Below are 13286 nucleotides of genomic sequence, written 5' to 3'. Positions count from 1 at the left end.
AGGACACGGTACGGGCCGATATAGCGGGACAGAAGTTGTTCAGAGAGCCCCACGCGGCGGGATGGCGACCAAAGCAAGACGAGGGAGCCAGGGGAGAAGGAGACCATACGGTGACGGCGGTTGTAGAATGCCTGCTGAGAGGTCTGGGAAGCGAGGAGCCGGGAGCGTGCGAGTTGGCGAGCGTGGTCAGCGCGAGTAATGGCGTCGTGAGTGTATGCAGATGGCGGAGCAGTAGAAGTGGAAAGCAGCGTGTCCAGAGGCAGCAGGGGCTCGCGGCCGTACAAAAGATAAAAAGGGAAGTAACCGGCAGTGTCATGGCGGGAGTGGTTTTTGGTCGAAGGTCACATAGGAGAGAGCGATATCCCAATCGCGATGGTCCGGAGAAACGTACATCCCCCGTCAAAAGTATACAGCCCAAGCGGTTTGTTTGTGAGGCCTGCAGCGTGACTTGTTATGCGCCCTCAGTGAGCATAATGTAAGGAAAGGGGAATGGCGCTGCGTCCTCCATGCTCCCAAGGTTTGGACTGCTTGATGCGCCAGGGGTCCACGCTAAACAGCTTCGAAGCAAACCCCTTGGGCTGTATACGTTTGACGGGGGGTGTACATAGCCAGCATTTCAGTGAGAGTGCGGTTGAAGCGTTTTGTGAGGCCGTTCGTCTGCGGGTGGTAGGGGGGGGGGGGGGGGGGGGCTTATGTTTTATAGAGCACGACCGAAGAATGTCAGCCACAAGTCTGGACAGAAATCATCGGCCTCAATCGGTAAGAAGTTGACGGGGAGCCCCGTGATGTAGGATGAGGCCGGTCAAAAGAAAGTCGGCAACATCAGTAGCCGTACTGATGGGGAGTGCCTGTGTGATCGCGTAACGAGTAGCGTAGTCTGTGGCAACAGCGAGCCATCTGTGTCCCGAGGCGGATTCCGGAAATGGTCCGAAAAGGTCTAAGCCGACGCGATGGAAAGGTTCCGGTGGGGCGTCAATGGGCTGAAGCACACCGGATGACAGAGTGCTAGGGCGTTTCCTGCGCTAGCACTCGTCGCAGGCAGCAACATAGCTGCGTACAGAGCGGTAGAGGCGGGGCCAAAAGAATCGACGACGTGCGCGGTCGTAAGTACGGGAGACACCCAAGTGACCAGCAGAGGGAAGATCATGCAGCTGTTGGAGGACAGCAGTGCGAAGGTGCTCGGGCACAACAAGAAGTAGGTCTGGGCCATCTTGGTTAAGGCTCCTGGGGTATAAAACTCCATCACGGAGCACACAGCGGCGCATCGGAGGGTCGAATGGGGCGGTGTTGAGGCGGTCGATAATTGAGCGCAGCTCGGCATCGTGGCGCTGTTCTTCGCCATGTTAGCGGGGACAGAGAGAGAGCACAGAGCATCCTCTCTGTCAGTGCCAGGATTGTCACACGGGCCAACGGGGTAACGGGAAAGGCAGTCGGCATCGGCGTGCAAGCGACCAGACTTGCAGAGTACAGAGTATTGGTACTGCTGCAGGCTCAGTGCCCAACGACCAAGCCGTCCTGTAGGGTCTTTCAAGGCAGAGAGCCAGCACAATGCATGGTGGTCAGTGACAACTGTAAAGGGGCGACCGTATAAATATGGGCGGAATTTCCCAACCGCCCCGACAAGAGCTAAGCACTTCAGTTCGGTAATTGAGTAATTCCGCTCCGCGGCAGAGAGGAGACGGCTGGCGTACGCGATCACACGGTGCTCTCCTGATTGCCTCTGAGAGAGGATAGCGCCGATGCCGTAGTCACTGGCGTCAATGCGAACTTCAGTGGTAGCGGTCACATCGAAGTGTGCCAGAACTGGCGCGGTAGTAAGCTTCCATATCAGCTTGGAAAACGCTTGTGCTTGGTCGGGTCCCCAGATGAAGGTGGCTTCTTTCTTCAGAAGGTCGGTTAGGGGCGGGCGATGTCGGCGACGCCTTGAACGAATCGACGAAAGTAGGAGAGGAGCCCTAACAAGCTTCGGACGTCGTTACAAGAACATGGCTGGGGAAAGTCTTTGACGGTTCGGATCTTATCAGGGTCAGGGTGGACCCCCGTATTGTTGACGACATGAGCCAAGATGGTGAGCTGGCGGTGCGCGAAACGGCACTTAGACGAGTTGAGCTGCAGGCCGCCATGACGAAAGACGGAAAGGATCTGGGAAAGGTCAGTGATATGTGTGGAAAACGTGGACGAAAAGACAATGACGTCACCGAGGTAGCACAGGCAGGTGGACCACTTAAAGCCATGCAAAAGGGCATTCATCATGCTCTCGAATGTGGCTGGCGCGTTGCATAATTCCAAAGGCATAAGTTTGAACTGGTAAAGCCCATCAGATGTCACAAAGGCGGTCTTCTCACATTCCTGGTCATCTACAGCAATTTGCCAGTAGCCGGAGCGAAGATCTATGGATGAAAAGAATTTGGCACCATGAAAGCTGTCAAGTGCGTGATCGATATTGGCAGGAGGTGCACGTCCTTTTTAGTGATCTTATTCAAATGTCGATAATCATTGCAAAAACGCCAGCCGCCATCCTTTTTCTTCACAAGTACGATGGATGAGGCGCAGGGACTGTGTGAGGGATCGATAGTTTTTCGCGAGCATTTCAGTAACTTCCGCATTGATAACTTGTCGCTCGGCATTGAAACTCGATAGGGGCGGCGTTGGATGGGAGAGGCATCGCCGGTTTCATTGCGGTGCCTGACGGCGAGAGTTCGGCCCAGCGCCGTGTTGTTAACATCAAAAATATCCGACAAAGATTCGAGAAGGGCACGAATCTGGGCAGTTTGGTCGGGACTGAGGTCGGTGGCCATCATGGTCGTGAAGGCGTCGGTAGACTGTGGAGACTGCCGGCGCGGGGTGGCAGTGTCTTGAATAGGGGTGGTGGCCAACTGAGCGACGTACAAAGGACCGAGAGGAGGCATTGTAGCCACGCAGATGCCGGACGGGAGCACTTGAGAAGAGACGCCGAAGTTGAGGAAAGGCAGGGAGAAGGCATTTGCTTAGATGGTGGCGATGGTATAAGGTAGGGCAACGTTACGGGTCAGCAGCAGGTCAAGGTTGGGCGTAATGATATAGTCGCCATCGGGATCTTGGCGAGATGGGGTCAGTAGAACGAAAGAGGCGATTATGAATGACAGGCGAGCATATTCGGTACTGAACAGTCGCAGTGATACATCGACTGGTGCTGAATCCAGCAGTGGAAGTCATGGATGAGGTCATGGGCATAGGTGGACAGCACCGTGAACTATTCCGGTATACTGTGGCCGGCAATAGTAACGTGCGCGGTACACATACTGTCGACAGCGGGCGTGCCCTCATCCGCGACACGCACACGGGACATTGCAGGCGAGAGGACTTTGCGGAGACGACGGCGGAGGGCAGCACTCATCACTGATATTTGAGCACCGGTGTCAATCAGGGCGCGCACAGGAACACGGTCGATAGTGACGTCCAGGAGATTTGGTCGAGAGGTCGAGAGAGGATTTGTGGTCCGGGTCGTTGATGCAGCGTCACCCCCGGGAGCTGCATCATTTAGTTTTCCCAATGGGAAGGGCTGGTGGAAGACGACTGTCACAGGGGAACGAGAGCGGCGGCCCTGCGGTGACGGAGAGCGGGAGAATCGGCGTGGAGGGGGAATGGCTGCTTCAGATGGTTCGGACGGGGCTCGGAGCGAGAACGTGCGGGTCGAGGTAGGACTGGAGAAGGAGGGGCAGACGTTGCGGGCTGGTGAGTACCATGGACTGCGGCAATGTCGGGTGATATGGCCAATGCGAGAACACCGGAAGCAGATGGGGCGGTCGTCCGCCGTACGCCACTCATTGGGATTGTGATAACGCTGCGCAGAATAATAGGTGCGACGAAAACAGAGAGAGGCGGCTGGGGGGTGTCCGGGCTTCCGGTGGTGCACACAGCCGGAGGAAGGTTCAGGTTAGCGAGTTCCTGCCGCACGACGGCCTGAATCAGCGACACGGCGGGTAGAGAGTTATCAGGTGCGGTCGGACTGGGCAGCAGAGGCGCAAGGGCTTCCAGTTCGCGGTGAACGATCCGGGTGACAGTGCCGGCGACGGGGTCATCATCGGAAGACGCGCGGAATGGTAATCGCTGTTCCTCGCAGGAAGAGGTGGCGGCCTTATTAGAGAGCCGAGAGAACTGCTGTGGAATTCGGTGGCTTTTAACCTGCGCGAAACGACGGCATTCTTTTATGATTGTGTCCACGGTGGTGCGGTCTTTGCAAACCAGTAAGCTAAAAGCATCATCCGCAATTCCTATCAAAATATGGCTCACTTTGTCTGACTCGGTCATGGCGGCGTCGACCTTTTGGCAAAGCGCCAAGACTTCTTGTATATATGCCACATAGCTTTCTGTTGACGACTGGGCGCGCGACGTGAGCTGCTTCTTCGTGGAGAGCTTCCGGTCACCGGGTCTGGCAAACTACGGAGCTTTTCTTTAAAACTGTCCCAGCTCGTCAGTTCTTCGTGGGTTCCGTACCAGACCCGGGCCGTGCCACTAAGATAGAAGATAGCATTCGCCAGCATCACAGCATCACAGTGGGATCCCACCGGTGATAGGTGGTCACTCGTTCATATAGGCTGAGCCAGTCGTCGACATCGGTGCCGTTGTTCTCAGAAAAGGTACTGGGGTGGAGCCATGGCCACGAAGGGAGCTGCAGGAGTGGTTCGTTACTCGCCGGGTGGAGACATGATGGTAGTAGCCCCGGCTTGACGACCGCTTCTGAGCTGCTTGGCGTGGAGATCGTCTACCCGGCACGTCCACCAAAGATGTTACGTGGCCCGTAGTCTGTATCGGCTCAAGGACGAGCGGAGCACAGGGCACAGAGCACAGCGAGCCCCGAGCGGAAAGCGCGCACACACCGGACACTTCCTCCACGTCGTCTTTACGGAGATTATCCGTCGCAATATTGTAAAGCGTTATTTTAAGTGAGAGCACCAATGGGCCATAGCGAACTAAATGAGATCGTAGCTGTAAGATTTCACTTCCAGAGATTGTGTTTTTAAGTGAATTTGATCGATTTGCCGGCTCATAACCTTTTACAGGTATCAAAGATCCTTCGAGCGTGAGCGCCAGCGTTACGCTCAGTGAGTTCGCCATCGACTCCCTGATGAGTGTCGAAGTGAAGCAAACTTTGGAGAGAGATTACGACCTTTCGCTGTCCACGCAAGAGATCCGCCAGCTTACCTTCTCCCGCCTGCGTGAAATCAGTTGCGGTGCCCGGGAAAACTTCGTCGTGAACCAAGGTGCCACTACCACCAAAGACGAAGGTGAGGGATACCTTAAGTGCAAAATTATTTTTAACAAGATTGCCTCTAGTGTGCGTCATGAATCAAGTACTAAGAACTGTGCTTCGTAGAAAAATGTATTATGCCCGAAAAAAAAATACAGTGATTGCTTAAAGCTGTAAAACATTCCTTTGCAACCTGCCTCCCATTGGAGTCCCTAAGGACCACTGGCACCTTGAATTGCTGCCGACTAATATCTGTGGCTTGAATTAAGTCTCAGCTTCAATGTTTTGAATCCGCCCATCCTGCGAAATGCTTTAGTTCGTGTTATAGTAGGATACAACTTATAAAAACAACAGTTGCTAGCACTGGGCCGCGGTCCGCGGCGTCTTGTATTACTCCGCTGGCGAATCGCAACTGTAGACGAAATCAATTTTTTAATGCTTGACTCTATGAAACAATCAACGTGTCAAAATCCTAGAGCTCGTAACTTTTTTCTTGTGCTAAGCTTCTTGTTTACGTAACAAGAAACGTTTCAGCCACAGACTGCTTTTCGTCGGGGAGGAATTCTGCGCGCGGAGGCTGAATGTGGGCGGAGCTTCACTGCAGACTTAAGCTGTATCCGACTATAGTTTTTGAAATTTTACTCTTCAGGGAAATGACAGAAAAACATGTTCTTCGGGAGCCTTTGAAATTAAATCAGAATTTCGCAAGGTCTGGCTTTATCTGGTGCCATTAGCGGGAAGGTAAATGAATTTGAACATTTTCAAAATGATTAGAGCACTCGCAATGCAGTTAAGATGTAGTCATCACTGTTGATTGCCTTCAGGTCACAGTGATGTTAGTGCACAGTATGTGCCTCAACGACAATCAGGGTATGATTTCAAAGGCTATTATGGTTGCGCCACACTCTTCAGCCATAAAAATCTTTTTTCTCTAAGACATCAGAGTCAATATTACGAGATAATTGTGTTTTTTTTCGATTTCTGTTTTACTGGAAATTTTTTTGAGCCAGAAGTACGCCTTTTCAAAAATATTAGTTACATGTTATGAATGTAGAGCAAGAATTTTTTTCCCGTTCGTTACTATTAATATGTTATTATGTTGCCGCGAAGGTTTGTACTACTTGCTTGTTCATAATCAAAGCGACAGTTACGCGTCTTTCTAACTTTTTGAGGTGAGTTGTGACCAGGTTTATGTACCCACGCGTCACTGCTTCTTCATGGCTAGAGATTGTCGTAGTCGCTTTTCGCGGCTGGCGTCTGAAGTTCTGTTTTTCGGCTTGAAATGAATTGCATCCGAGAAAGAGAGAGAATAACCTATTCAGACACTGGTCATGAGAGTTGCCTGAAGGTCAGATAGGTAGGGCTAAAGAGAAGAAGAAGAAGAAGAAGAAGAGGTTTATTCACATCACATTACATGATGCAGGAAGCCTGCAGAAAAAGCTGCCAGAAGCCAGCTTGACAGGGCCGCAGGCCCCCTTTCATTGGCAGTTGGCGGAATGTCGTAAAAAAAAGTTTATACACAGCATATTTTATCACATGTAAAGAAAAAAAAAGTTAAAAAAAACAACATATTACAAGAAAAACGCTAAAACATATATACTGTTACCACATTTCAGTGTAACACGTACTCACATTTTTAATACATTCATGGGGAAATATTATAGACACAAAATCTCGTTTTACTTCGTTTTGAAAAGATCGCGCAGTGCTTTGAAAGTTATATTGTCGAGTTGGATATTTTTAGCTTGCAAACTGTTCAGTAATCGGGGTAACTTGTTTTGCAGCATTTGTAGACCGCATGTAGTTCTACTTGTGTTAACCTTCCATGGTTCAAAATGACGCGTCTGGTATGAAACTACATTATTCTCTAGCTGAGCTATGTTCTGAATAGTACAATTGTTACATTTAGTTTATTGTTTGAACAACTTGCAAAGCCGGAAGTCATAGGATTTTGTTACTAGAATTACATTGTATTTTTTAAATAATTCATGTGTGTGGTAGTGCATTGGTACGTTTTCGACAGCTCTTAAAAACTTTTTTTGGAGAATGAGCACTCTGTCTATATTAGATTTAGTAGTCGATGCCCATACCAAGTGACAATAATTAAGTCTAGGGGAGAAAAGACCATTATAAATCAGCATCAGAATGTGGCGAGGGAATGCATGGCGATTTCGCGAAACAATGCCTACTATTTGTGATAGTTTTTTTGTAATATAATCTATGTGGGCATCCCATGACATTGTGTTTTGAAAAATGACACTCAGAGTTTTAAAACTAGACACAATCTCTACAGGAGTTGACCGTAGTGTAATTGTGTTTTGTGTGTCTATGTTTTTGTTCCTAGTATGATACAAAACTGCTTTAGTTTTATCAGCATTAATCTTCAAGCTATTTTTTGGGGTCCATTCATCAAGCTTAGCAAGCGCTACATTTGCTGCAGCTATTAGGTGATCACTTGATTCTCCTGTGAAAAACACGCTTGTATCATCCGCATAATTCACAAAAGTAGCAGATGGAGCGATGCCGTAAACATCGTTCACGTACAAATTGAACAAAAAGGGGCCCAGGATGCTGCCTTGCGGCACACCCTGGGAAACATGAAGTGCATCTGATAAAGAATCACCAATGGCTACAATTTGGGTACGATGTTTAAGGTAGGATTCCATAAGAACACCGGCCTTTCCGCGAATGCCATAATGTTCTAACTTCCTAATAAGTATTGCGTGGCTGATAGTGTCGAATGCTTTCGAGAAGTCAACGTAAAGGCCCAAGACTAGCTTACCTTTCTCCAAACCACTTAAAATGTGTTCTTTCTGCGTCAAGAGGGCAAGTTCAGTGCTAAATCCTTTGCGGAAACCGAACTGGCTACTAGCTAGCAATTTGTGCTTTTCTTGAAATGCTGTCAATCGGTTTAAAATAGCTTTTTCAAAGACTTTGGAAAAGACCGGGAGAATCGATATGGGCCGATAATTTCCCATATCATTTTTGTCACCTTTCTTATATAGCACGCTTACTCGAGCGACCTGCATTTTGGGCGGAAATATGGCCTGCTGAAAGAATAAATTAAGTATATGCATTAAGCATGGAGCAAGATAATGTGCAACGTGTTTGATTGGTTTTACCTGAATTCCATCTACGTCTTTGGCACTGCTATTTCTTAAATTCAGAATTATGCTTGCAGTTTCTGTTTCACTTACTGGAGTCGGAAACACCGAGTTATCATTACGCGGAAAGTTTGCTAGGTCATTGGAGCAAATGGCGGTGTTACCTTGAACAAAATGTTGGTTGAATGCGTTCGCGAAGGTTTCTCCTGTTAACTCAGCATCATGTCTTTTTATCTTACACACTTTTTCAGTTCCTATCTTGTAATTTAGCATCGAGTTCAGTCTACGCCCAACTGCATCCATTTGTCCTGCTGCAGGCATAAATACATTATCTAAATATTCACGTTTGGCTTTTTTTATATCTTTATCTAGACGATTACGGAAAGCTTTAAATTCTAGTAGTATTTTTTTGTCTTTGCTTTTGACAAATTGGTGGTACAAGTTATTCTTTTTTCTAATCCTCGCGGAAAGTTCTGCATTAACCCATGGTTTTCGGATTTTTCTACCGTTCTTCCTTGCTACTAAAGGGAAACTCTCCTCATAGATTGGTTTCAGTATTTTCATGAATGTGTCATAAGCAACGTTCGCATCTTCGCTCCTAAAAACTTGATCCCACGAAGTGCGTGAAACTTTGCTATAAAACTTGGAAAGGTTGCAGTGTGTCATATGTTGAACGAAATATGTATGTCGTGCTTTATTTTTGCTGAACTGACTTTTGGCGCACAAAAATATAGGCAAGTGATCACTGAGATCTGACGTAAGTACACCCGCTTTGATTCTACATGCGTCAATATTTGTAAGGAACACATCAATTAATGAGGATGAACTTTCTGTCACTCTCGTCGGCATATCAATAGTGTTCCTAATACCATGCGTGTTCAACAAAACAGAAAAGTTAGTTTGCAAAGAAGCATTCATCATATTTATGTTAATATCACCACCAAATATAATGCTATAACGATTAGTATCAACAAAGGAGAACAGCGTTTCTAAGTAGTCAAAGAAAGGCGCCATCTTTCCTTGTGGAGGACGGTAACAAACTACCAACAAATTGTTGTAAACAAGAACAGATACAATTTCATAATCATCTGTAACGATGGAAAAATTTTCAAGCAGTTCATAGTCGTACATTTTGTTTATCAAAATGCAAATTCCGCCACCCCTTCCAGAGGAGCGATTTAAGTAACAAGATTCATACCCAGCAAGTCTATAAACGTCGGTGCTGTCCGTTGACCATGTCTCAGTTAGCAATACACAATCTAGTGACTCATTTAGCTCATCAAGAAGTAAATCCAGACCTAATTTTTTATCTTTGATTGATCTTATGTTCAGATGAAAGCATTTGAATGACTGCAAAAACGGTTTCCCTATGTGTTTCTGGAAGTCGTGCGGCAAAACGTAGGACGCCATATCCATGGGTCATCCGCCTTTAGGCAAGCTTCTCCAGGTCGCCAACGCTCGATACCAATTCGGCATTCAGTCCATCAGCCTTTCGTACCAGAATTCGGCCATTGCTATGCCACACGTATTTGTATTTCTTAACTTTTGCCCAGTTCTTAGCGTCGAACAACAGTGCACGGGTTCTTTTCGTTAGGTTTTCTAGCACGAAGATATTTCCGTCTGCTTCTTGCAGTTTCTTTCTGTTTTGCCACCACGAGCCTCGGAGAATCTCTTCTTCGGTGATCAACGAGACATCATTTGCTGTCCCTGCCACCGAGTTCGGTTGTTTGTGGGCGAGGGTCAGCCCCATAGTGCGCTCAGCAACATGGCGGCGGCGGTAGCAACAGATCGGCTCGGTGGTTGTCAAAGAGCGGAATCCCCGCCGCTCTCGGCTACGCTCAATTTGAAGCTCACAATGAGCCTTCGAGATTCCGGGAGCCAAAAGCAACTGAGACGACCTCGAATGACGTAGAAGCAGTTCAAAGCAGCTACTATTGTCGCGAAAGTAACACTACGCGAGTCGCCGAGCCATTTCGAGGAGCTGACGAAAGGTCATACTGCGCATGCGCGAGGAGCAGTCATGTCACACGGCGCACAGCTCACGCGCCGCCGCCGTTGTTGCGCGGGTGACTCAGAGTGCCACCGCCGCCGCGCTCGCCAGTTGCGCATGCGCGGTATCGGCGCATAGCTAGCATGCCGGGGCCGCCGCCGCTGCCACGCGCTCTCCATCGCCTCTCTTTCTCTTCTCGTTGCTTTCGCAATCCGCCAGATTTAATCAGAGCTAAACCACTGCCAATTTTTTATACAGATAAACCCGGCGTGATACTCGGCCTGCGCCTTATTTTTAGACGCCGACATCGGTACGCGCCGATCGGCTGGGCCGGCACCCAGGAGCCGCCGGCTCGAGGCAATCGGCGAAGTCTGAGTGAAGTACACATTTCTTAAAAAAACGACACCCGCAGAACACTATCCCTGGTCGCATCTCGCATCGCGAACAAAAGTGACAAATCAGTGTTTCGTTGGCTTTGAAGAAGGACTACTACAAAGCTCCAAGGCAACATATCGTGTTCGCGCTATATGCACTCCGATATAAAAGTAGTTCGCTGTTGATCACGATTAACTCATGTGCAATGTTGACTGCGTTCTGCATAGATTATCCAGGTCGATTTTCAACATGCCTTCGGGGGGTAAACAGCTTCAAGCTTTTAATACAACAAATGTGCGAGAAGTACTACGTCTCGCTCAAGTAGCTCATGACTGACATCCAAACCACATGGAGAGGGGAAGTCTTGCTAAAATTAAAACATGCTCTGCTCGGAGTTTATTTGGCTTCGTTCATGTGCAGACGATGTGCCAGACATCCCCCGTCTAGAACTTGCGGAGAAGCTGGTAGCCGACAGTGTCCTGGTCGACATGAACGGCCTCGATGGATCCCTGCCCGTGTTCATGGTGCATCCCATCGAAGGCCACGTGGGCGCCCTGCTGCAGCTCGCTTCCTTCCTTCCGGTGCGCGCTATTGGAGTGCAGTGGACTGCAGGCACAGCTGTGGACTCCATAGAGGCGATGGCTTGCCGATACCTGCAAGTAAGACTGTTGACGGCCGTCTTTTCCCTTTGTCTCAGTAAAAAGCGCGGTTGAATCCACTTTGAAATTACGCTTTAACCTCGGCCTCTCCCGCTATAAAGAAACATAATTATGATGCAAGGTTCAACTGACAAAGGCCTCTTCCGCCCTGACGAAATTAGCAGCCAGCCACAGTGTGATCGAAAATACAATCAACGCAGATCATTTGTCGTCGACACATGAACATGACAAAATCCGTCTGCTTCCAAATGCCTAAAGTGGTTTGACATGTCACAGTGCCACTTGGCTCGTCCGGGGAATGAAGTGAAGCTTTATGTTTTGCCTTCTTTAAAGTGGGCGTCGCTTATAATCCCAGGAGAGCATGGCTCTCACCTAGTCTTAAAAGCAGCTTTTTCTGGTCGCATCTAGAGGCACTCTTTGTTTATGACACGAGGTTGAATTATTAGCTAGCGTACACAAAACAAGGGCAGAGTTGCCGCTGGAAGCCCACGATGATTGCACGAATCCTCAAAGCTTCCACTGAAGCTTCACAGGGTGCGTCATAGATACAAAAACTATGCCCTTCTGTAAAGTACGAACAAAACTTCATTGTGAAATCAAATCACATCACACCTTTTTTATGTTCTTCACGACCGTAAGGAGAGGAGAAGCTCTAAGAACTAAGCTTTAAGGACTTTACTGCCGTAAATGAACTTTGGATGTACTTAAAAACTTTAGTTCAAAAATGCATATGTTCTTACGTGCCGGTAAACGTCGGAACAAAACGTATTCGGAATTCTTGGATTAAAAGAAACATTTCACGCCATTTAACGCCTCGCATGGAACTTTCTGAATAACTACCCTTAGCCATGAACTTAAGGCATCGATTCAGGAGGCTAAGAAAAAGTATTCTGGTGTAAAGCAGACATTTGGGCAAGTTGGTACGCATTCATTTTTGAAACAGCGCCCATCACACAGCAAAGATGCTTTGAGACTCACCACAAAAAATTTGGAGACATTTGGTACCAACAAAGAAGTAAGTTACGAAACTAAACACAGTAGAAGGCATAGTAACTGATGATTTCGAGGCACCAGTAGGTTAAATAATTTTTCCGCGAGCGTATCTAAAGCCAATTATAACCAACCAGAAGACATTGCAGTGCCGGTAAACGTTCGTGGAATAGAAAACTTGAAGCTCTATGAGGAAAACATCAACCTGAGAGAATCGTCTACCACCTACGATATTCCGAATGAATTTCTGAAAAGATGCGTGCGGTGGACAGCGAGATATCTTCCGTTGATTGTTGAGAAGTCTCTTAGCACAGAATGAATCCTGGATGATTAAAAACTCAGTAAGGTAATACCCCTATCAAAATGGGACGTTAAAAAATTACCTCGTAATTATAGAAAAATTGCTTTGACGAGCACAGCTTGCAACATATTAGGGCGCATTACTTCTCGGCAAATTCAAGAATACTTAAGGCAAAACGACGTAATACATCCACTTCATCACAGATTTCTACTGGGCGTATCAACGGTAACAAAATAAAGGGAAGTAATGCGCGACTTTTGCGAGATTGCTAACGCTGATCACAAGGGAGAGATAGACGTTATATTTAGAGATTTTATTAAGGCCCTCGGAAAAATAAACAGAAAACTAATCTCGAAGAAAGATGAAGCACATTCGGAAAACGGGTTCACTGGTATAATCGATTGAGAGCTTCTTGACTGATTTCCGACAGTTCGCATTCATCGAAGGAACTATGTCCAGCACATGCGAAGTAAGATCAGTGGTACCGCTAGGTTCAGTATTTAGACCTTTATTATTCCTGTTGCATACTAATGATCTTATGACGCACAGGTCGATTAAATTAAGAGTGTTTGCACACGTCTGCATGGTAAAGTCTCGTATTAGCTTAGATTGAAGAGAGAGCGGAGGAAACTAGTGA

At 47.6% G+C, this 13286-nt stretch overlaps 1 protein-coding gene across 1 annotated transcript in view; it reads left to right on the top strand.

Moving 5' to 3' along the window:
• The window catches only part of LOC149346408 (fatty acid synthase-like), a 161203-nt gene that overhangs the window by 128684 nt on the left and 19233 nt on the right, over positions 1-13286 (top strand). Inside the window, 2 exon segments of the mRNA XM_089586406.1 lie at positions 5043-5317; positions 11161-11358. Of these exon segments, the coding sequence (XP_089442532.1) occupies positions 5043-5317; positions 11161-11358 (473 nt within the window).

This window comes from Amblyomma mixtum, chromosome 4 (genome assembly GCF_055824585.1).
Source record: "Amblyomma mixtum isolate Tamu chromosome 4, ASM5582458v1, whole genome shotgun sequence".
NCBI classification, from domain to species: Eukaryota; Metazoa; Arthropoda; class Arachnida; order Ixodida; family Ixodidae; genus Amblyomma; species Amblyomma mixtum.
This window is presented reverse-complemented; position numbering and strand designations above follow the sequence as displayed.